Source organism: Mustela nivalis, assembly GCF_964662115.1.
Source record: "Mustela nivalis genome assembly, chromosome: 6".
Taxonomy (NCBI): Eukaryota; Metazoa; Chordata; class Mammalia; order Carnivora; family Mustelidae; genus Mustela; species Mustela nivalis.
In genome coordinates, this window is record NC_139025.1 from 149,002,125 (window position 1) to 149,026,325 (window position 24,201).

The 24,201-nt window shown below is 44.8% G+C and overlaps 1 protein-coding gene across 8 annotated transcripts in view; it reads right to left on the bottom strand.

The window, feature by feature from the left end:
- Positions 1 to 24,201, bottom strand: part of NTRK3 (neurotrophic receptor tyrosine kinase 3) — a 381,734-nt gene that overhangs the window by 36,540 nt on the left and 320,993 nt on the right. For 5 of the 8 annotated variants that reach the window (XM_082736044.1, XM_082736045.1, XM_082736043.1 and 2 more), the window contains one exon: positions 7,253 to 7,327. The exons of the other annotated variants lie outside the window; for them this stretch is intronic. In XM_082736044.1, the coding sequence (XP_082592170.1) occupies positions 7,253 to 7,327 (75 nt within the window). The remainder of the gene's footprint in view (positions 1 to 7,252; positions 7,328 to 24,201) is intronic. 8 annotated transcript variants of the gene reach the window in all.

Sequence of the window (24,201 nt, forward strand, 5' to 3'; positions counted from 1 at the left end):
TGTGCATGTGTGTGTGTGTGTGTGTGTGTGTGTGTACATGTGTGCTGCAAACAGGCCAACAAGAGCAATGGGCCAGAACCCAGAAGCCCCGGGGCCCTGACTGAGGTTTACATCATACCACCTGGTTCATCCCTGGGCCCCGGAGTCTCATCTGTAAAACTGGTAGGGTGAGGAAAAGGGCTGGGCTTGTTGGCCTTTAGGTATCATCTGCTTCCAAAGTACAAGGATTTGGGGAGGCAGACACTGGATGACCTCTGGCTGCCCCTCCTGGTGCTGTGAGGTTAGAGCTCTGAGACCCATGAGTTTCACACAGCCCACTATTCTACAACGGGACCCCAGAGTGCCTCTTTGCAGCAAAGGGTGTGAGCCAAGGGTGGTCTCAGATGAAAGGCAAGGAGAAGCTTTCCCCCCACACAGCATCTGGTATCCCAAGCCATAACCTGAGGCTCGCAGCTGTGAGTGCCTCCTTCTCCCTTTGCATAAACAAGCCCTACCTCTTGGCTTGCCCTTCAAGGTCCAAAGGCGAGGGAAGGCTGCTCTGAGGATGAACCCAGGAGAAAGTCTTAAATGCTAAGCCAGTAATCACAGTTGGGTAGTTTGGTTTTTGGTTTTTTGTTTTTTTCCCCAAAGACGTTCCTACTCGATTATGCACATTCCTGTCTCTAAAAGCACGGAAGGAGGGTTGGAGCAAGTGGACATCTTGTTTTTAGGCTAATTGAAACTGGGTGAGGAATCTTTCTCAGGGTCACCTGGTTGGTGGGTCCCCCAGAGGTGGAGCGAAGCTAAGTCTGGGGTAGGTGATTCCAACAGTTGAGGCCTCCTCTGGATTTCTCATAACAGGCAGAAAGAGATGCTTTCAGTATTCCAAGGTTGAGGCTAGAGGTGGAAGGCTTGTCTCGGGGACAGAGCAACTTGCTTAGTGCCTAACCTCTGCCAGGATCTGTGCTAAATGAATTAAAGCGCATTGCTTCCTTCAATCCTCCCAATGTGCCTTGACTGTAGAAACGTCTTATCAACAGCCTTGTGCAGAGGAAGGAAGAAAAGGGTGAAGCAACTTCTGTGAGTTCAAAAGGCTGCCGAGTGGAAGATCCAAGCCTTGTGCCTACCCGAGGCTGATTCCAAAGCCAACAACACTCTTCTCCACCACCGACTCAGAGCTCTTACACACAACCCAAGGTGAAAGAAGACTCTCTGGGATGCTAAAAGGCATATACATGGATGGGTTAAGGTGGCAGATTTGGGAAAGTGTGATAGGAATCCTAGACTTTATTTCTATGAAAACACCCATAAAAGCTGAAAAGGGCCTTTTCATTTAGAAATAACTAAATCTGCAGCTATCATGAATGAAGACAGGAGCCTACATTGGCCCAGAGAGGGCTCATCAAAATGACACAAGGAAACACCAAATGGTCCTCATAGAGAGACTGAAGAATGCAGTCCGTGGTGGGTGTTGCTTCCTTAGTCCTTCCTCTGCAGCTTCTCCAGCATAATGCCTGGCCTACCTCAAACAACACCAATCATTTCGTGCCTGGTCACTGGGGCTCCCAATGGCAGGGCATCTCCAGGGCAGGCAAGTCTTTGTCACTGAACATCAAGGCCCCAGATCCCCTGCTCAGCCACTGAGGCATTTTATCATCATGATTTCCAAAATTCATCAGTCTTGATGGTTTGGGAATCTATTCCCCCATTATCATCTCTTTCCCTGAGATCACTGTCTCAGGCAGAAAAAGGGGAAGACAGACAGAAGGAGGGATGGTAGGAAGATTGAGCAGCGATGGGAGGAAGGTGGGGGAGAGAGAGAGCAATGTATGGCAAGCCTGGGGATTTAGTCCGGTCTTAAAATTAGGCCACACCAGAAATAAGTCTTAAATCTGGATTCTATGATTATGGACACAATACATTGCCTTTTTGCTTACGATGGATTGGATTAGGTTTCTATCACTTGCAGCTGAAAGAATCTTGATAGAACGCTGGAAAATTCGACTCTCAATTTAGTTTCTATCCCTAGGAATAAAATGTCTATTTCTAGAAATGAACCTAAGAAGAAAGACTCGAGAGAGATCCCAGAGGCCTGGATAGAAACCAACTGCCCACTGCAACATGCCCTCTCTCATCCGCAGAATGACCTTTTCTCCTTTCCCACCCTGTATGGTGGCACCACATACCCGGGCTTCACCAGCCATAAAGCATTACAGGGACACAGCCTACAAACATGGGGCTCAGAGACCAGCACTTGTACTGAAAGCTTTCCTTGCATGGCAGCATCCGCCCACACACAGGCTTCTTTAGCCCAGAGCATTAGGCTGGAGGTTACATTAGACATCTACTTTCCATTAGGGCTAGCCACAAGTGCCGGGATGGGAGGAGGCCACAAAAATCAGAGGAACCAGCTAATGCTCAAGAGAGACCCAGCTGACGCGGCCAACAGAGATAGCGGAACTCATGTGATCTAATCCCCTCCAGCATCCCCACACAGGAGGTCCTGTCGCAATTCTTCCGGACAAATGGGTTTCTCATGAGTCATTTGTCCCAAAAGAATTGCCGGAGCAAACAGACTTGACCAACTTTGAAGCTAAAACCCAAAGCGAGGAGTACAGAATCCCATCACAAAGATGATAGGGGCCTTCCTAATGAGCCGTCCTGGATGGCACATCTGGAACAATGCCCCTCCCTTCACTGTCCCCATCCCTGTGAATCCCTCAGCCCCTTCACCGGAAGACCTGGGCTCAACCCCATTCCAGGAACCTTCTGTCTTGCAGTTCTGGGAGGTTGCTCTGAGAGGAGACCTCTATTTTCAGATCATCAGAGAGCAAAATGTGAAGGGAACTATGAGTTTGAAGATTAATTACCATTCAAAGGGCAGAGTTCCTACCTCTGGATAAATCTCCAGCTGAGAACTCAAAGGACTAGCTCTGGGAACACCAGCTGATGTCCCTGAACCTATAAGGACATGAGGTACTGCATAATTAAAAGGCATCTTCCACAGGACAAGGTATTGGGTTCTCTGGCCAAGAGGCCATCATAACCATCATGAACTTCAAGGCTCGGGAAGCAACAGAAGGTAGAAAATCACAGTCTTCACCATTAGGGCTGTGAAACTATCAAAGTCCTAGCGTGTGTTAGAATACTCGCCGGCTCAAAGACACTCTGCTGCACCCTGTCCCAAACCATGCCCTCAGCGGCAGCTGAAGCATACCACCGCACAGAGAGGGGTGAAAACCCTCACCCAAAGTACCCATTGTATGGCCTGGGCAGGCAGAGACGCATAAATGTTCTCGGGTTCCTCAGCACAACTGGGCCCATTTGGGGAGAGACATATACCCCTGGGCTTCTGGTGCAAAAGGGTGTGTCCCTAACCAGGTTTCTAAGGAGGTCTCTGGACTGGGGCACACTTGTGACTATGTGCTCTCACAGACTTCTGTCGAAGGCCTGGGCCCTGTCCTTCCAGCTGCACCTACACACTTCCTAGAATTCTGACAGACCCTGGATGTGTGAGTAGTAGGGTGAGCCTTCTGGAACCAGGGAAAGGAGGGATATCCTTGTCAGCTCGAAATAGAACCAGACTTTTCCAATCCTTACCCCTGTTCCCAGCTGGCACTCCACAGGGCACGGGGGTAGAATAGAGAAGCCAAATGATGCTGAGATGAGTTAACATCTTAGAAGAAAAGGTAGTTTACTTGCCCATTTGTTTTTTTGTCAGAAAGGCAAAAGACTCAGTGGGATAAGTCAGAGGAGAGTTCCCCATGGAGGCAGATGAAGGATGCTTTGCTCCCTAGCCCTGAGTAGCAAAATGATGGAGGGAAACTAGACAACAGTCCATAAGCAGTAAAGAACCAGGACTTGATGGAGTAGTCATAATCCAGTAGTTGGAAGACCACAGTGAGAGACATTCATATGCCTGGAGTATATACCTAAGTGACACTGACATTGTGATGATGAAGAAAACCCTTGGTAAATGACAGAGTAATAACTTCTCTCTACCTGTATGACACATACCGTGACACTGAAAGAGACACAGCCTTGACGTTCATTGAAATCTTTGGATAAATATGTTACAGAAGTCCAAGAAAATAAGAGTGTCGTAAGTGGAAATGCTCTCTCCTTTAGCATAAAAGGCAAACCGGAGAGGGTTATTGACATCTCAAAATAATTCCTCACTTTGCTATAGCAGCTCTCTTGGGTGCATATAAATGATGGCTCGCTTGCCATATTGCTTTACCAGGAGCTTCTGCATAAAATGAGATGCTACCTATTTTTTTTTTCTGGGAAGTATATAAATGTTCATTACACATAAATACAAGGTTATGCGGTGAGATGGATGTTAAGTATAACCATAAGATATGGTCCAGAGACATCCTGCTTCTTGCTAATAGCAGTCCCAAGACTGGATGTGGTCATTCTGTGGATTCCATTCACAAAGGCAGGCAGGAAATTTAGGATTCTCTTCAAACTCAACTCTTGACTCAGACCTCTGTCAGAAAACCTTTATCCAGCCTCAGACCTCCACATGCATTCTCCCCACCCCTATTATCTACCCACAGACCCATGCACCGTCCCTCCTTCCAACGTGCGTGAAACCCAGAAACACTGACACACTGAAGTCCACTTCCACCTCTGCCTGGGATGGATGCCACAACAGGGAGACTTGCTCTCATGCCCCCCAAGTTTTCCATGCCTGTCCCCATTCCTGATGACAATGACGCACGGACAAGCAGGAGAAGTTGCCGTTCATTCATGCACCATCAGCAAAGACATCGACAACCACCCCAACAATATCTATTGCTCCTGATCCAGCCATGCAAAGAAGCCCATTCGCGGGACCTTGCGGGTACCCTAGGAAGTCCTACCTCTCCTTTCTTTCTCCCATTTCCTGCTAATGGGTCTCTTTGGGTGAATGCTAAGACTAACTGCTTAAGGCAGGATTTTAGATTCAGAGCTACCTTGGCTTCAATCCTGGCTTCACGGTTTTCCAGTGTTGGGTTTAAATGTCAGTGTTCTCCTCACTAAAATGGCTCTATGATAACCTCTTCATGGGAACAGTATGGATTAAATAAATTCACCTACTCCAAGTGTAGGTGTTCAGCAAAGTTAAGCCGCCATCCCTGACCAACCCCGAGGACACCAGATGGAAGAAGAAAGGCCCTGAAGATGTCCTGGATGGCCAGGGCAAGTCAGAGACTGAGGGGCTTTCTATAAGATGCTCTCCCAAGTGGAGAGGCCCACAGGCTCACTCACTTTCTCAAAGTCTCTCCATTGTGTCAGTCAGAGGGGAAATCTAATTGTTGAGCAGACAAGGTAGGCTTCCAACACCACGGCCACCTCATTCTCCCTTCTCTATTTCTGTCATTCCGAGGTTTGTGAGTGTTCCTTGCTTTGGATTCAGAATGTCTAAATCTGACTTGTTTCAGAAAAATTTTATCCAAGTCCTGGGAGCCCTCCTTGGCTAAATTAAATCAACTAAATAAACTAAAATACATTATATTTTTAGGCAACTCAACTGCTTTGACCTCCCTGTCTAAACTTGTGTGCATGCACACACGCACACGCACACACACACACACACTCACACACACAGATAGATACACACACACACACAACCATCACCACAACCACTACTACCACCAAGCACTTCTTTTTTCCTTCTGTGTTTTATTTTTTTCCTAAGGATCTACTATTCTCTTACATACTGTCTATTCTACTTTATTTTCTATTTCCCTTATTAAGGGCAGAGATTTTTGCCTATTTCAATCACACTTGTATCCCCTAGCTCACGATACATGGGTGTCCCAATTTACCAGGGAAGGTAACAGTTTATGTCTGTGGTATCGATTTAATTATTAATAGTTTCCTTTTTTCAGTCTCAGGGGTGTCCAAGTTTAGACAATCAAATATACAGAGTTGATTAATAATAAGTAGTTGTTCAATTTAATTAATAAATTTGACCAGCTTGATACTTAAATTAAACCTGTCAACTCCTCAAACCAAGAGTGTTACCCTGAGGTGAGTGAAATACATAGGATGTGTAAAAGCATGAGAAGAGATTGATTAATCTTGTATAATGGTCCTCCTCTAAAAATTCTCACAAGGCTGGCAAACATGTTCATTCTGATAAACTCTAATTCTACACAGCTGTTAGTGTTGAAAAATCCTAAACTCTAATGCCATTATTAGTAACAGTGCCAAGAGGAGATACCTATAAAAACGTGATCCTGCTAGAACTTGGGAAGCTATGCTTAATTTACCTCCCTAGCCATATCACAGGAGAAATGAATGAAATTGGAAAAGTATCCCCATGCACCTGCCCATAAGACTGCAGCCTCAGGATAATATCACATATTAGAGACTGGAGGTTTTTCACTTCAAAATGAACTACATCACACCCCATCAATATTTGGAAACAGCATCTGGCCTGTGGGAAAACATTTCTAGATGGACGTGTGGGCTCCTGGACTGGGTAAGATTTTTAAGGCTGGATAGGTAAATTGTGTGGTTCTATTTTCCCAAATGGACCATTCCCCAAACAAAGGGAACAGCTCCTAGGCAAAAAGTGGAAGGAAGCCATCCAGTTCAGTCTGATGATTAAGGCAAGACAGATGGAACTTTGACTGATTCCACGTTATGTCCGTCTCCATGCCCAAAACTACAACAGAAATTAACATGGGGATGGTAAAAACTTTCCCCCCGATCCTCAGAGAGATGACTCAGTCATGGGGCTCTGTAATAACTACCCTAAACATTCAATTTCTTAGACAAGCTTCATCTAAGGTCAATAGGGAGACCTCTGGTTCTGCAGATCCTTGAGCCTATGTGGCATTCTCAGTTCCTTAAAGGGAGTGTAGGCACCCAACATGTGCGCAAAACTCAAGGTCACACTTCCTGAAATGCAAGAAAGCAGCCAAACCACTGTCCATGCAGAGCCTCCAGCCTCCACCACACACGCAGGCTTGGACAGAATCCTTGGCAGCCATTTGAACTCCGGCGTTTCTCCCAGATGTGCACCTAATTTTAGCAGACTATGGCCCCTCCCACCCCTACCATGCTTCCTCCCCATGAGACATCCCAAGCACATCGATGGCTTTGGCAGGAAACTTCCATGGAAGTGAAATGATGTCCCTCTGCTGGGAGGCAGGGAAGGAGAGGAGGGAAGCAGCCCTGCCCCATGGAAGTTCCTCTCCAAAGTCTGCAAGCTGTCCGTCTGGGTGTGGACTGCCCTGCCCAGCCCCCTGGCCCCAGAAACAAAATCCAGACTCACTGTGGAAGCTGCTGGCGCTGCTAGCCTCTGGCGCTGCCATGACACGCTGATCAGGCCCTTCTGGCATGGCCCTTCCTGACAGTGAATGGAGGAGAGAGCAGGGTAGGGGAAGAGAGAAGAGAGGATGAAGGCAGAGGAAGAAAGCATGGGAGGATGAAAGAAGGAAGGGAGGAGAAGGAATGGGTATATCTTTAAGTGAACGGCAAGTCTCTCCTGGCCACAGCCTCCAAACGCCTCTCACACCAGTGAGGGGAAAGGCTGACAGCATCAACTCAGCTCCACGGTCCTCACTCAGGGGTCCACCCAGAGAGGCAACCCACAGCTCAGCAGGCACACCATCACACCACTCTTAATACACGGTGCCCTGCTGTCTTCCTTCTGGTTTTCTACCAAGATCCAACTGGCTTCCCACCAAGGGCTCAATTCTACTTCCAACAAGATGAGCCTCCCAGCCAACTACCACTCTGAAAGAAGTGGGTTTTATCCAGAATTTTCACCTCCTTAATTCCAAGACATAGCACTTCTCCAAAGTTTCTGAGGGAATATTGGTCGTTCCTATCTCCAGCAGAAAAATCACTGAATTCACCGCTACTTTCAGGGCTTCCTTCCCAGATGCCCTTTCCCACCTGTCTGGTTTGGAAAGGAGGTGAGCTAGTTGGATGTCATCTGGGTGGATCCTCAGCCTTCCTCCTTGCTGTCAACAGAATCAGTGTGTATGTTCTCCATTACCACTTGGGAAAAACTCATTCCCCTTGAAAGGCCTCTTGAGAAGTCAGAGAAGTGGGTACATTAGGTGGCCTTCGAGAAGGGACATTCAGTGACTTAGCAAAAGCATTTCTCAAGTGCTTCTTGTTCAAAAGACAAGAGACCTAGCCCCTGCTCTCAGTCAAGCCAGAGGCAGAAAAACATCAGAAGGACCCAACAAAGAAGCATGTTCATGATGCATCGCATTTTGGTGCGTAAACCAATAGGATGATTCTGGGGAGACCATCCAATGAGCAAGTGAAATGGGACCACTAGGTTTTGATGATGGTGAGGAATAGAAAGTAGAAAGAGAAATGAAAGAACAGGAGGTAAGTCGAGAGAAGAAGATGTTATGGGCTGAACAGTGTCCCCCCCAGAATTCATTATGCTTAAGTCCTAGTACCTCAAAGTCAGAAACGTAATTAAGGTAAAACAAGGTCATGAGGGTGGGTCCTAATCCAATGTGACAGGTGTCCTCACAAGAATGGAGGATTTGGACATAGATGTTCACAGAAGGTAAAGGATGTAAAGACATGGGGAGAAGATAGCATCTACAAGCCTGAGAAGATACCAACCATGTGGATACTTTGGTCTCAGACCTGCAGCCTCCAAAACTGTGAGGAAATAAGTTTCTATTGTTTAAGCCACCCAGTCTGTGGTATTTTGTTACAGTAGCCCTAGGGAATGTACACAGAAGGTCTCAGGCAACATTGGAAATGAGTGAGTGCCACTGAGGAATGGCGGGTAGACTGGCTGGGATGGAACAGAAGGGTTTTCTTGTGGGAGCAGTCAAGAAACAACATGGCAGGTGCCTGAGGGCCCTGGAGGCCAGGGTAAGAAATTTGCCACTTTGGGAAATGAGGATTCACTCAAATCTCTTAAAGCAGCAGCTGGGATGATGGAAGGTTCATGGAGCATGGGTAGGATGACTCTGAGTCTGAAGGTGCATGCATTGATCCAAGAATTGGTCTGGTCAGGGAGTATACCAGGGCAGTTCCTGCCAACACACAAAGGAAAGGTGACCCTGGAGTAAAGACAGAGCAGGAACAGGTAAGGAGTCAAGTACAAGTGATGAAGAGGCAGATTCCAAAATGACTCAACTTTGGGAAACATCCCAAGAGGGTTTTCACTGATGCCAATGGGCTCTTTGAGAAGCAGGAGGTGGCCATGGTGACTTTTACCTCCAACAAGGCAAGTTTGAATCACCAGAGAATTCTCCATGGGAGGCTAAAAGCTTAAGCAATCAAAGAGAGAAGAGGTGGAGGCTAAAAATGTAAATCTGAGGTTTCCCAAAGTAGATGTCCAAAATAGCAGGACCAGAACACAGAAGGAGACGAAGAAGAGAAACCAATGGACGAGGTAAAGCATGGCTGGAACGGGGAGTCCATTGTGAAGCCAGGCGTCATGAGGGCACTGAACAAGAATGCTAAGCAGCGAGGGAGCAGAGGGTAGAGAAAGAATGGGGCAGCTATTAATAATGTCATTCAACAGATAGTTCAGAAAAAGATTAGAGTTCTTAGAGGAAAGGCATTTGAATTTTTCCAAGATGAGATAATTAGTGACCCCCAAAATCTAGAGTCAATGAAGTGGTGAGATCAGAAGCCCAAAAATTAAGACAGAAGATAAGATGACCTATTTTAGTAGTTGAAGAGAGTTGGAAGGGGCAGAAAGGTCAAATGAAGATTTTTTTTCTTTAATGTAGAAGAGATGGGTTTTCAAGCAGTAAGAAGGGAGAGTAGCTTCAGGATTTCAGAGCAGGACACAGTCAGAGAGAACAGTGGGCTAGAGAGGGCAGGTGACAGATGGTGAGGCGTATGGGAAGTGAGAAAGAAAGCACACGTGTGAATTTGTCAATATGAAGGGTGAAATATTTCATAGCATCCCAGAAATATATACTTGACACAGTTCCTTGCACGTGCATAATAATGGCTCTTTAAATGACTTTCCTGCTTTGTCCTACCTAAGCACCTTCTATTATGGAGGGTACTCAAGATCTCAGAATTGGGAAAAAAGCAAACTTTGAGGTCATCTACTGTAACCTCATGATCAACACATGTGTCTCCATAACATCTCTCAAATGTGGTCATCGGGATTTCCTGGAAAATCCCCGAGGAAGAAGAACGCACTATCTTACTGGGTGGGTTTGTTACATTTTCACATAATACAGGTACGTGCCTGGGGCACTGAGCTTCACCATTCTAGAGTTTTCCAGTCCTGCCACATCTGTGGCTCAAGGAACACACTGCAAAGCCCATTTACCAGACCAAAATGGTGGAGGACAATTCCCTGGAGCATCTCTGAATGGGATAAAAGCTGGTTTTGTGATTTCTGATTGTCCCAAACTGCAGTGCCCTGGAATTTCATCCCAGTTCAGTCATTCACCAAGAGGTGTACCTGCCTCCTTGTGCATTTCACTTAGCAGACATTTGCAGATAGCTCCCATATATCAGATACAGAGTTATGGGATTGGACAAATAAGGCCTGGAATCTTCCATTTCAGAAATTCTGAGCTACTATGAACAAGCAGGTGTTGAAAGATGCTCTTAAGAAAACATTTTCACAATAAAAATGTAAAAAAAAAAAAAATCACTTACTGCAACATATTTAGAGGTATTAGGACAGCATTCAACATCCTCATCTCTGATGACCATCTTCCCTGCTCCCAGCATCTCTTCCCTACTCTACAGTTTCACTCAATCTGTGTTATGTTTTTGGGACTACTCTTGGCCCAAATCACCTTCCTGGTGCTAGTTTTAGTACCACCCTAGACACTCCCAAACTCCTTGAATTAAGTTTTCCTTGTTTTTTAAATAACCCCCAGTGTTTGCCTCCTTTTCCATAAATATCTTTGTCACAACCCCAACTAGAAAAAAAATCATGGAACTAGCCGATTACAGGCTCACATTTCTAACTCTAAAGTCTACCTAACCTCATAGAGACCATACTGTACTGGTACACTATTTATAACTTCTATTCAAAAAATGACCTCATGTTCCTTCAAAAACCTTATCTATGAATCAGAGCACTGAACCCAACACTGCTCTGCACCAATTTTTTTGTGTAATCTGAAGAATACTAATTAATCTTCTGAACCTCAGTTCACTGGCCTGTAAATAGAAATAATAATCCTGGCCCAACTGACCTCCAAGTACTTTGATGATGATCAGAGAGAAGCCTTGGATCTGAGATGGGACACCAATATTCTTGCCTTGACTCAACCATTAAACAGATGCATGAACTTGAGAGACACCTGCTCTCTCTTTCTCTGCGGTTCAATGTCTCCATCTGTTAAATAAGTGGGTTTGACAAGATGATCTCCAAGTTTATTTCTAGCCAGGAATTTCACAAATTTGCCAGCATAGATTGGTTACCCAAATTTTACCCAGGAATTTAACAAGGACTCTCACAAAATACTCATGAACAAAGAGGTCAGTGTGTGAAGAAGAGTCCATAGAGGGACCATATTCCAAGAATGCTGATAACTGGATCAACACTGCTTGGGAGCAAGACTCAAGCAGCAAACTTCTTGAGTTATTCAACATTCTCCAAAATTAAAAATATGCTGAAAGTAATTGCTGGTACATTTCTAAAAGTTGCAGGTGGCACAGAACTGGGAGGAAAAGCTATATCTAGACCACAAGGAAATCTTGGCAGAGGGGAAGCAGATCTACCAAGAACAGCATAAGGTCTTAAAAAACAAAAACAAAACCCACCACTACCAACAAAAACATTTAGAGGAAGAGTGAGAAAATGCAAGTAGAAGATAAATTAGGAAATTGGGATTCCAGTCTCATCTATGTGAACTTGAACATGTAAACCCAATTCAGGCCCACCTGGCAAAGTCCTCTCTCTGTGCACAATCCTTCAACACAGATGTATTCAATAAACTCACACTAACACCTTATTAGATCCCTCCAACTCTGAGAAGCTAAGGTTTGGGCATGACTAAAGGGTTCAGGAGAATCCTTGAATTGAGAGCACAGATTGGGATAGGATATGCTAGGACTGGGACAATATCACATAGGTACCACTAATTCCCTTCCCTATACCCATGGTAGACATCACCAATTAATCCCACATGCTTTTTTATTGACTCTAGATACAACCACCAACTTCTTTGCTCATTCTATGCTGAGCAACCACTATCAATCAGAATTGGTACCTGAGGTCTACTAGCCATCCCTGCAGCATATAATACTTGGTATCAAGGCAATTCAATTTGCAAGCAGTAAGTCCTGCTTTAGGTATAAAAGCAACATGGAAAGCATTGGGGATTCTAACAGTAAAGGGACTCCTCTCTATTTAGAAATGAAGAATATACAATGGTCTTTTTAAGATCAGCATGAAATGGATGAAAACAAGAATATATGCCCAAGGTCATCTCAAAGAGTCAAAGAGATTGAGTGGCTTCCAAGCCATCTTTGAGGAGGGGTATTGGCTGGTCATAGAGACCTGGAAATGGAGTAGACATGGAACTGGATGGTGGAAATGTTTATCCCCTTCTGGCTTCGGTCAGGAGAGTGGGATGGATTAGGGCAGAAGACTTGCAGTATTTCTGAACCTACTAGGAAGCCAAGGAATCAGTCTTTCATAGCTGGATGCTACTGATAATTTGTCTCATCTGACTTTCTTGCTCTGACTTCTTCTTTAAGCAACCTTCTCAGTATGATAAAGCTTCCCACACAAACTGACTTACTGGGAGTGAATGCTTTGATCATATAACCTTTGAATAATCTGGCCCCCTGTTAATAGATTGTTCTTCAGGTGCTAACTTTTAATTATGTGAGACATTCCCTCAGGCATCTTCACTGATAAGCAAATGTTTGGCCCTTCGGTGGGGAAGCAGATCCAGATCCAGACTATCTAACCAGAGTCCCCACACAGTGATTATTGGTGTATGGCAAGGGGGGACTAACAAGCATCCACTTAAAATGGATTAAATGCTTAGGCCATTATTCCTTACCCATTATAAATATTTGACATAGAATTTTATATATATATATATATATATATATATATATATATATATATTTAATTAAGCACTTTTATTCAACAGCATCATAAAAACAGTAGGTTCCTTTGCTTTCAAGGAAATTTAGGGTATGTAGAACTACAGGACATGCATGGACCCAAATAACTCAAGGACATGAATAAATAAGGAAATAGAAAGATCGGGAGGCTGGGGGTTGACAACCACTGGATGAGAAAATGATCAACTTCAAGAACAAACTGGACCACAAATCAAAGGTCCATCCTAGCTGTAGAGGCCAAAGAACACGACTCAATGGGGAAAAGGTAGCCAAGGTTGTCATAATGATTGGCAGAGTGGGAGAGATGGCATACTGACCACCTCTGCCAATCAGGGATGGGACATTGATACACTTGGCTCTTTATTTTTTTTTTTTTCCCAGAGTGTACATGATAATTTACTAAGCAGATTATACTGGTGGCACTAGTGGTAACAGTGGTGATGGTAGTAGTGATAAAACCAAGCCAACATTTCAACAGCTCTTGTCTATCCATGATCTCATGTTATGCATAAGAGTGAGCAGTGATCATGCTACTGCTTATGACAATTAAGAGAAAAAGCAGGGCTAGACTTGAACCAGCCTTATGTAGATCTTTGTATATTGATCTTTGTATATCTAGATCTTTGTATAGCTAGACTTAAACCAACCTTATGTATATCTTTGTATATCTTTGTATATATAGATATATCTAATATCTCTATCCATATCTTATCTATATCTCTCTGTAGATAATTGTCTGTATCCCCAAGGCACTAGTACACATGGTTCACATGACCACAAAATCTTCCCTTGGGGCAACAGGGGATAGCACACACTTAGGAGACCTGGAGAATGGGCTCTAATTCTGAAGACCTTTGTCAACCATAGAATTCATGGTCTATAGTTATCAAAAGTTAGCTCCTAATTCGACCTACCAATTTTACAATGGGAAGCTCTTCTCTTGACCAAATACATGCTTCCTCTTTCCTTCTGGACTTCTAAGAGACACACCCAAATGTCTAAGCCAGTCGCAATGGAGTAAGTGGCTTTGTTTCTTGTTTCCTGGACTCCTCACCAGACTCTCCTCCCCTCCAATTTCAGTATCCAGCACCAAAGACCATCCTGGGAAATACCTTGGCTTGTAATTCAAAATTATTCAAGATTTCTTATATATAATTTCTACCTTATTCACTTACATAGAGTAATAATTATCATCTATTGAGTGTCTCATAGGAACCAGGCAATTTGCATACATAATCTTATTTAATCTGCCTAAAAGAAGAAATTGTTCTCTCTTCCTCTCTGTTTCAGATGAGGATCCAAGGCTTCGAGAATTTAGGAAAATTTCCCAAGGTCACATAGCTCCATAAGCAGAAGCTCAGGATTCAAAGGCATATCTGTGTACTTGACTCGAGATTTAGCAGATGCTAAAGCCCACTTTCTCTTGGGCTCTCCCCTACCCCCACTTCAGTTTTGTCCTATGGAATGAGCTAGCTCCGAAAACAAGAACTAGTAACCACTAGTAAAGACTGTGTTTAAAATTCTAAATTTCAGACGCTATATTGATGCGCTCCTCTGCCTCTTCTTCTTCCTCCTTTTCTTCCTCCTCTTCTTCCCCCTCCTCCTCCTGGTTAGACACTAAACAGATCACAAAGTCTTGGGTTTTGAGGATTAGGAGAAAAATACAATTCCCTACCAGGAGGAAGTCAAGGGAACACACTGTTCTCTTTACATGCAAATATCTTAATTACAGCTGGTAAAGAAGATATTTGTATGGAAATTTATGTATCTTTATATGTTATGTATTCAGTTTGCCTCAGAAGAAAAAGGGGGGAAAAAAGGCCTTTTTACACTTCTGGAACCAAAAAGGGTCTGTTAAAATACAGGCCAGGGTCAGGTGATAAAGGCGAGGCTAGCCCATCCCCCACAGAAGATGAAAGAAGTAGAAGGAAGCCACACCTGGGCTCACCAGCCCTCTTGGCAGGCTTGGGCCTCTCCTGTCTCCAGGAGGAGCTCCAGTGTAAACAGGCCTCAGGGGCTCAGAACTTTCTGATGAGGCACCTCCCTGCGTTATGTTCCCATACCTGTCCCGGTGGAGGTGAAGCCTGACTCTGACAGCACCAGTCCCGCACCTCGCACCAGATTTCAGAATTACAAGGAGATAAAACCAAGTTTAGGAGAGAACACAGGGAGCTGTGCTCAGGAAACGGATGTTATTTTTTGGCAGGGCATATTCTACAGATCCCTCGCCAATCAAGACACACCCAATGAATAAAACACACCCAGTGATCGATGAAAAGGCCATATTGGTTTCAGGGAGCTGCTCAGCATTTTCTGGGGGTTATAATGTCTGTTCTGTAGTATAAACTGTGTTTCTCTCCACTAAGCATAGTGGATGAGAGACTTACCTTGTAGCAGGTAGAATTCTGGCTAGACATAAATGAGAACATCCCACTTCTAAAGGGTATTACACATTAGAAAGAAAAAAGATCACTCTCTCACTGAGGGTGACTCCCCTTCACCACATCTGGAAGGAGTAAGGGGGGACCCGTGGAATCCCAGGAGAGGCACCAGACAGAACAAAGTGAGCGAACCAGCTGCCTGGGGTGGGTTTGATGCTGTTCTGCCTGGGGCCAGAGGGGTGAAACAGATGACATTTAAGGCTCCTTCTGAGCTTGATGGTTCCTTAAAATGGAGTGATTTAGCATTTGTTCATCTGTTGCTAACAACACCCGAGGGATGCACGCTGGGCTAGGTGGCCTAAAAGATGCATCTGTAAAAACTCCATCCTGACCCTCGATATTACTGTTAACTCTTTTTTAAGGTTGTGATTGCAAACGTCAAGGAGCCTTTGAGCACCCCAGGTCCGGCCTTCAGTTGACCTTTCCAGGCCCCGCTGAGGACATACTTGACTGCTACCTCAGGACATAAGGCTTTGCCACCTCGTGCCTTGGGGCTCCTGGTTTCCTGAAGTCTACGCTATCTGCCACTGCCTGACCACTCATCCTCACACCCAGCCTCACTTACACTCAAACAGATGATGCATGTTCCATGACTGCCCGTCGGTCTCTCTAGACCAGCCACGGTGGCCCCATCCTCCCTTTGCAAACATTTCCTTCTGTGAACCTTTCATGCACCTGCAGTGTTGGCCCATTGGATGACAGGCTGTTCCAGAGTACCCTGCTAGTTTGCCTGTCTCCAAGCCACCTCCCCGCCTTGGCTTATGCTTACCCTTTGGACAGGAACGCCTTCTTCAAATTGAGCCCACTGACTACCCACCCACCCCGTAAAATCCAAGTCATCCCTCTGGTTAAATGGTCTTTTGAAATTGGTAACCCTTCCGTACGATTTTCTTCCCTCTAGCCTGTGGGGGAGTTGCACATTTTCATCCTGCTTTATATTCCCTATGAAATTTTAATTTCCTTGGAAACGCAGATTGCCTTCTCTTCACCCTCACACACAGTCGGGGAATTGAATTGAATTCTGTCCCCCACACAGACCTTCTCAATGGCGAGGGGACGCAGCACAAGGGGAGATAAACAGCATGGACAAAGTCCAGCGGATGTTCAAAGTGGATTCCTCATCCTCAGGCATGAGGCTCTAACACTGACTTTCCTGTGGAGAAGTCTTAGGGTCTTCAACCCATCTCCAAGCCTTTCTGAGGCTCATCCATAAAATGGAGGCTAATAATCCCTGGCAGCTTACTCTGCTACAAGGTCTCAGAAGACCTTCTTCTTTCCAGGCAGAACATTAAGAGTCTGGTGTGCAAACGCAGAGTCCCACAATCAGCATGTACCAAACGAGCATCCTCCTTCAGTCGGTTTGTGTGTAAGGACTTACGTGGCCAACTGATGAGCCACAGAGAAGAAGTTATTTGTTCAAATACAGCTATTCATTCATTAATTCCCTCCTGCTACCATTCTTGTTCTTCACGCCACTATTACGTGTGGCTGGAACCTGTAAGGTCTATCCTAAATCTTGACAGGGGAGCCTACTGAAGGGGTCCCAGTGCTCAGCCCTGCGGGGCATGGAAGCCCCTCTACAAAGGGCTGCAAAAGCCCCACGACTGGCAGCAGGCCAAGGGAGCAGAAGGCCATGGCCCCATTGTTCTTCCACTTCAACTGAGGCCATGTGTATTTATCTATCTATCTATCTATCTATCTGTCTATCATCCATCCACCTATCATCTGTCTACCTATCTTCTAAGGGCCATCTGCAGAAAAGGTTTTACTGCTATTAAAAAAAAAAAATGTGTTGGAAAACTATGCATCTAATCCGACCTTCTACATTGAGAGTTAAGAATACTGATCTAAAGTCAATAAAGTCAATATCACCAAAGTAAGTGAATAGCTGAACCAGAATCCAGCCCCATCCAGTAAAAAGGATCAGTGAAACCATCAATGTTTCTGAAGACGAAACTACAGAATATCCATCAAACTCTCCACCAAGTTTCCATGAAGTGAGAGAGAACAATGCTACTGGTGTGGCTAGCACCTGCAAAGAGATGATGACAAAGCTTCAAGATAATGACAAAGAAAGACAGAAAGTGCCTACATTACACACAGTAAACTCAGGTCCATTTATTTCCCATCAGTGGACATGGCAGGGACTAAAACCATAGGCTTCCTGCCTCTGGTCCTGCATTCTAGCCACCACGTGAGTCACAGGTTGCCAAGACCCCATGAACAAAGATGGGACTAGTATTCCTAAGCCCCTATGCAGAGATGCCCAAAATAAGTTTTCTACCTCATTGTTTACACCTCAACTTCCTGATCACCATGTCCTTTCCAAGTCATCTGTACGCCAGATTCCATGGCTCAGAACACCAGACCCCACTTTACATCAACATCTGAACTTTGCAATTTGTTATAGTTGCAGACTGTAGTGCAGATAGCCACAGCACCACCAGAATGTCGGGATAAAGTATAATACAGTCAAGGAAGTTTAGAGGTCTGGAAGTACTGAGATGGACAGAAGAACCCAGGTAATTCCCATCACAGAGAAAACATCAAGAAAGTCTGCCCAGCAATTCTTATGCCCACAAGGCTGAGTTTTGTCCAGTTGACCTAAGTATCCCAAAGAGGAAGAAGAGGCAAGGGAAGAAAGCACATTTCAGTCACTAAAGTAGATCCAGATATTGTGGGGAGAGTCTATTTTAAAACTGGAGGTTGTTCTCTTGTTTCATCAGGAGGGGGAAAGGGAGTTGGGATATTGAACAAGTCTGGGCCGGGACAAAGCAATAATAGAGAGGACAATGAGAGGACATTGGCTTTATTCTTATAACTGTCTCCCTTCTATTCTAAAGAAACCAATCCTCTGGTTCAGTTCTCATTACCCCTAGAACTTAGTCCCATAGAAGGTAAAATCTAAGAGAGACCATAAAACCAGGATCCAAACCTCAGATTTTACAGATGGAAGTAGAGTCTTTAACTGGGCACAGAGCTGACCTAGAGACCAAGATATCCTATACAGCAGTCCTGTCCCTCAACATACTTGGGGTTCCAAAATGTCTGATATTATTTGGATAATTAGTGTGCAAGTGCATTAGCTTCAATCAAGGAAACAAGGTTGTAATACCTATAATTAGCATAAATCTATCCTCCACAACTTCCTCCGTGTTCATTCCCTCTGCAGCTTTGTGCAGCTTAATGGGTCTTAGCATTGACGTTATTTTTCAGAATTCACTCCGGATGTATGTGCTGTGGCACCAAGTCCTAGAGCAGCCATTCTGGCAACTAAAGCTCTGAGCATGCCCAGATGTGGCCATGTCTCTCCGCCAGCATGGGGCACCCTCTCCCAAGGCGTAAGGAAAGAACACATACACAGTTTAGGGACTGGGAATCTGAGGAGTCCCAAGCCTCCCCTTAGCCTCCTAAACTGAGCTGTCTGCTTAGGCCTGTCTGCTTACTCTCTAAAGACAGTGCCCAATTGACTGCACAGCTTCGAAGGATTCCTTTAAGGCTTTCAAGTCACAAGTGCTCACCAAATAGGGTTCCTTACAACCCACCTACCCCTCTTCCACAACACAGGGAAGTCTGGAGCTCTGGGGCCTCTGAAAGGTGAATGAAGGATAGCCCTTGGGCAAAGGGGAGGAAAGGAGAGACTATAATAAGGCAGTGGATTCCCACCCCCCAACCCCTACTCCCCCCCCCCCCCCACCACTTCAACCATAAAAGTCCTATTATCTTTAAGGAACAATGTGGCTAAGGGCAGTGTGGTTTTCTGGAATGGGTTCTGGGACATTAAAAAGAGCATTGGGGGAAAATTGATAAAATCCAAACAAAGTCTGGTTTAGTTAATAATTTGTACTGATGTAAATGTTTTTTTAGCTTTGACAAAGGCACCGTGGCCAACAGTAGGAGGAGGTGCATGTGGGAACTCTCTTTACCATCTCTGCAACTTTTCTGGAAATCTAAAATTACTCCAAATGAAATCACATTTATATAAAATAAGAGATGGGACCATCCCATTCTTTAGGAATGGAATATAAGCCTTCCCGCATTGTTCTCCTCCAGATAAAGAGGAATATGGGTAACAAATTATGAGGATATCCAACAAACAGGAAGGGACTGGTCAGGCCCAGTAACTGGGCTCTGGCCAGTGGACAGCCTGCTGGAGACCATCATCTTCTGATAGTGAGAATTACTTTTCCTGCCATGGTGCCTGGGTCTACTAAGGAAAACCTAATGGCTGAAACCTGAGAGAGAAGTCTGGCTAAGCCCTCTCCAAACTGGGTCAGCATCCCTCAAGGACCAGTAGGCCCAGCTACCAATCCGCTCCCAGGCAGTTAAGCAGGGGGTCAGGTCTCCTTACTCTTAATTGGAGGAAGGAATTTAAGACTGATAGCCACTTGCCCAGGTGGGGGGAATGAACAAAGTTGTGAGAGACCCATCCTTTTAACGCTGCTTCAGATTTCCAGCTGGAGGAACACCTACTCAAGTAACAATCTAATAGCTCTCCAGCCTGAATCCCACCCCTTAGGAAGGACAACTTTTCTGATTGGTGGGGGCCAGCATGCAAGCTACACTCTTTCCCCTTCTGATGGGCATCTGCCTATCTACAGAGAACAGAAGAGAACAAAAGAGTTCTGCCCTAGTAGGGCAAAGTATGCAATATTCCCAGGCTGCCATGACTGGGCAGAAAGCCGAGTCTGGGAATTCAGTATGAGGGAGCTCATTGTTGTTGCCCAGCAAGGCCACCAACAGCAACTGTTCTAGCACTATACAAGTACACATTATAATCTCCAACTGTCTGGGTTCTCTGTCTCCAAGGGCATAGGACTCAGAATCTGAGCAGGGAAGAAGGGAGCTGGTTACTGCTAGAGCCTCCCAAAACCCCAACAAAGTGGCTTCATGTAATCCTGAAAATCAGTTAACTTAAATCACCATCACTAGCTTTTTAAGGTAAAAATAAGTTATGAGTTATTTTATAGCTCTGGTTCTCCTCAACACACTGCCAGCTACTTGGTTTCCATCTAAGGGCCTCTCCACTTGAGACAAAAAACTAATTAATTATTCAACAAAACTTTGAGAATGTATTTTCTTTTCTATTAACTTGGACACCCTTTGATTTTAGAACATTCCCTCTTTCCCCACCCAATCAATTGAATTTGTTTTCTTGTTGGTGTGCCTTTTTTTTTTTTTTTTTTGCTTTCCAGGGAGATGTACAAAGGCACCAAGATGGCGGGCAGGGCCAAGCTCCCCCATTGCTTACACATGTCATGTGACACCTGGACTTTGCAAGCAGAGGATAAAAGGGACATCTCAGGATTATCACCTCCACCTTCAGCATGGAAATAACAGTAGAAAGTAAGGATATCTTGTCCTGACTTTTCTGATAAATCATCAGACATGGGATGCTATGCCATGAAATGTTGGAAGAGAAAGGAATTTTCCCTCACCCATAATGGGACAGAGGTTACCAGCTACTCACTACAACTCCTGTTCTTCTCTTTAACCTGAGGCCACAGCTACACTCCACTTTTCAGGCTCCTTTACAAATGCTGAGACCATGCATGTGTTTGGGTTCTTGCCATGAGAAGTGACAGGACCCATTTTCAGGTCGGGCCCATTAACCACATGCATTCCTTCATGCCCATTTCCTCTCCCAGTGGTGGAATGGGGACAGAGGCGTAGGTTGACCAAGGACACCACACATAGAAGAGGGTAGAGCTACATCAGCCAGAATGACTACATGAGGGAGGGATTATTTCTCTAACAAGTTCACCTGCTCATACTGTTCTATGACCTAGAAATAGGTTTCTATTTGTGTTGGAACCATTATATATATTTTTGCATCTACTTGTTATAGCAGTTGGCCTACCTTACCTTATGCACTTAGGTAAACCTTATTCAAATGCCCATTTTGGAATTGGGAAGACACTTATATTTTTGCTCCAATTATAGTTAAGAGTAATTAATATTCATTTAATATTAATCATCTTAAGGGGTTGATTATTTATTAACTCTTAATCCTCATAGTAAAGCATATGATCGTGACTAGTAGTCCCATTTTACAGTTGGGGGCACTGAAAGGATAAATAACTTGCCCAAGGTCACATAGCCAGGGATGATAGAAGCTGAGAAGCAAACCCAGATAGCATGGGTCAAAGAGACGACAATTGTCATTACTACCATGGAGTCAACATGACATCCATAAAATCAAATATTCTACCAGTCAAATCAGTTTATTGTAAATCGTTCCCACATCCTAAGGGGTTACTGTGGTCATCCTCCCCTGGGGGTTTCTAGATACCCTGATCTGGCATCTCCAGCTTAGAACTCAGAACTTGTAATCAGCTGCCTGACCTGCCTTATGTCCCCCAGATGTGTGTCTGCCTGGATTTCGGCATACTGAAATGGTATGGTATGGCTCTATCCCCTATCAAGACTCGGCTCTGGCTTCGAGTCATCCTTGACTCCGACCACCACTCACCTGCCTCCTCTAGACATTGTCCCCAGATACTGATTCTACTTGCTTAGATAATGGATTCCCCACAACAGCTGCAAAGACTTGCCTCACTTAGGTAGGCCTCTGCTTGTCCAGGCTCCTCTTGGCCTGGCCTAATCTACGTCTTGCCTAAATCTGAACTCCCCTTCTGACTTTGCCCATTCATTCATATTTTCATCAGGCGTCTACAATGCTAGGCACTGTGCTAGGCACAGAGCATACAGGATGAGCAGGAAGGCATGCTCCTGGTCCTCTGGGTGAGAAGGATCAGGACACTGGGCCCTCCGATTCTGTTCTTCCCATAGCTTGGCATATGGCCTTCCCACCCAATAAACCCTAACTTCCCCCTCTGCAGAACATTCAGAACTTTCTTTGATTCCAGATTTGACCTCTACTTTCTTAGTGTTGTGCAATGGTCTCAGAAAGATATGATGGTACCAAAAATCCACAATTGTCCCTGCCAGTTTAAAAGCAATCTCAGAAGTGTTGAGGGGGTAACCCACGGGAGGAAAAAGTATTGGCCACTCGACATAGTTTTTTGTTTTTGTTTTGTTTTGTTTTAAGATTGTATTTATTTATTTGACAGAAAGAGAGACCGTGAGATAGGGAACCCAAGCAGGGGGAGTGGGAGAGGGAAAAGTAGGCTTCCTGCCCTTCAGGGAGCCTGATTCGAGGCTTGGTCCCAGTACCCTGAGATCATGACCTGAGCCGAAGGCAGTTGCTTACAACTGAGACACCCAGGCGTCCCTGGGCATAGTCTTAAGAAGAGAGGACAAAGGACTTGGCACTCTAGTGCAGAGATGTTTGTTTTCGCTTTCTACATATGTCACAGGAAATTAGACAGTTCACCTTTGTAAATCATTTGCATATCATTCATATATGAGCCAGATGGCACCTCTTTAAGAAATTAAAAATAAAAAAGAAAGCATGTAAGGAGGAACTTAGCTCCTTCTCTCTTCCTGCCTTTGTATACACACCTTGGACTCTGCACTGAGCAGATGAACACTCATGAGTACACGTGTACACACACACACACACACACACACACACACACACGACCCCGGATTATTTGCATTTAACTGAATCAGGCACCAGGAACTCCCTGCAAACTCCTAGGCTCAACGGATTTCAGTAACCTACAGTAGCAAATCTGTCCCAGATGTCAGCTTGCCGAGAGAATCCTTCAGTGCTCCTGTTAGACAATAAATCACTGCCTTCCCCCAGAGCCTCAGCTGGTGTACCAAACAAAAAAATGTTTCATAAATCACCTGAACATGAACGTCGCTGTAAGATCATGAGGACCATTTAAACACTGACCAGAAGCACAAACAAGTGCTGACGACCCAGTCTCTCTATTTAAGTTCAAACCTTGGGAGGAAAAGTCTCAGGAGGTGGTCAACTTAAAGACCCTATTCCTTGGGGGGTAGCCGCATGATCCCAGTTTATCTTCCAGTGATCTGGAGGTCCTTCTCCCTGACCCAAGAATGACATCTGGAAATCATATTATCCCTGTGGTTCTCCTGCCTTGGGTATGAAGGAAACCACAGTTTACCGAGCAAAGCAATGTATTCCAGGCTCTTTACACAAAGTAACTTGTTTAACATCAAGATAACTCTGCCAAGAGACTATGTTTGTCCTCATTTTTTAAATGGGAAAACTAAAGAGAGGTTAGGGGAAGTGCATTGGGGGTCCCCAGGCCACTGATGGTGGTGTGAGGTAAGATTAGGTCCTGATGCAGAACGGCTTTGTCACTCTGATGTCTTCCAATGTGGATAACAAGACTTTGAAGTTCATTACTGATGTGACCTCTGGCAAACCTCCTTCTGCCCTTTGTTTTGCAGAGGGGGAGGGAGGGGGAGCTGTGCATATATTAGGACATCATGAGCAACTGAACATGAGGATATGACACACGCTACCCTTGGAACATGGAAAGTACAATATCTACCCACCATCAGTGGGATAGGCAGTTTTCCACTGTTTTTACTACAATAGCTTTTTTTTTTTTTTTATTTCATATTCCTTGGGATCAAAGACACACATTTTCAAGCCAGTCGGCCTCCTCTTATACCCGGCATAGAACTCATGAAAAAGGAATTGCAGATGCCTGAACAGTGGACCATTTCCACGTTGCAGTCCCTTCCTTGAGTTCCAATCCTCCAATCCAGCCCTGGAGCCCACAGAAACAAGATGGATTCACCCCCTTGTTGCTGTCCGGGGAGTAAAGAGCATCCGTTCCCAGCTGTTAAA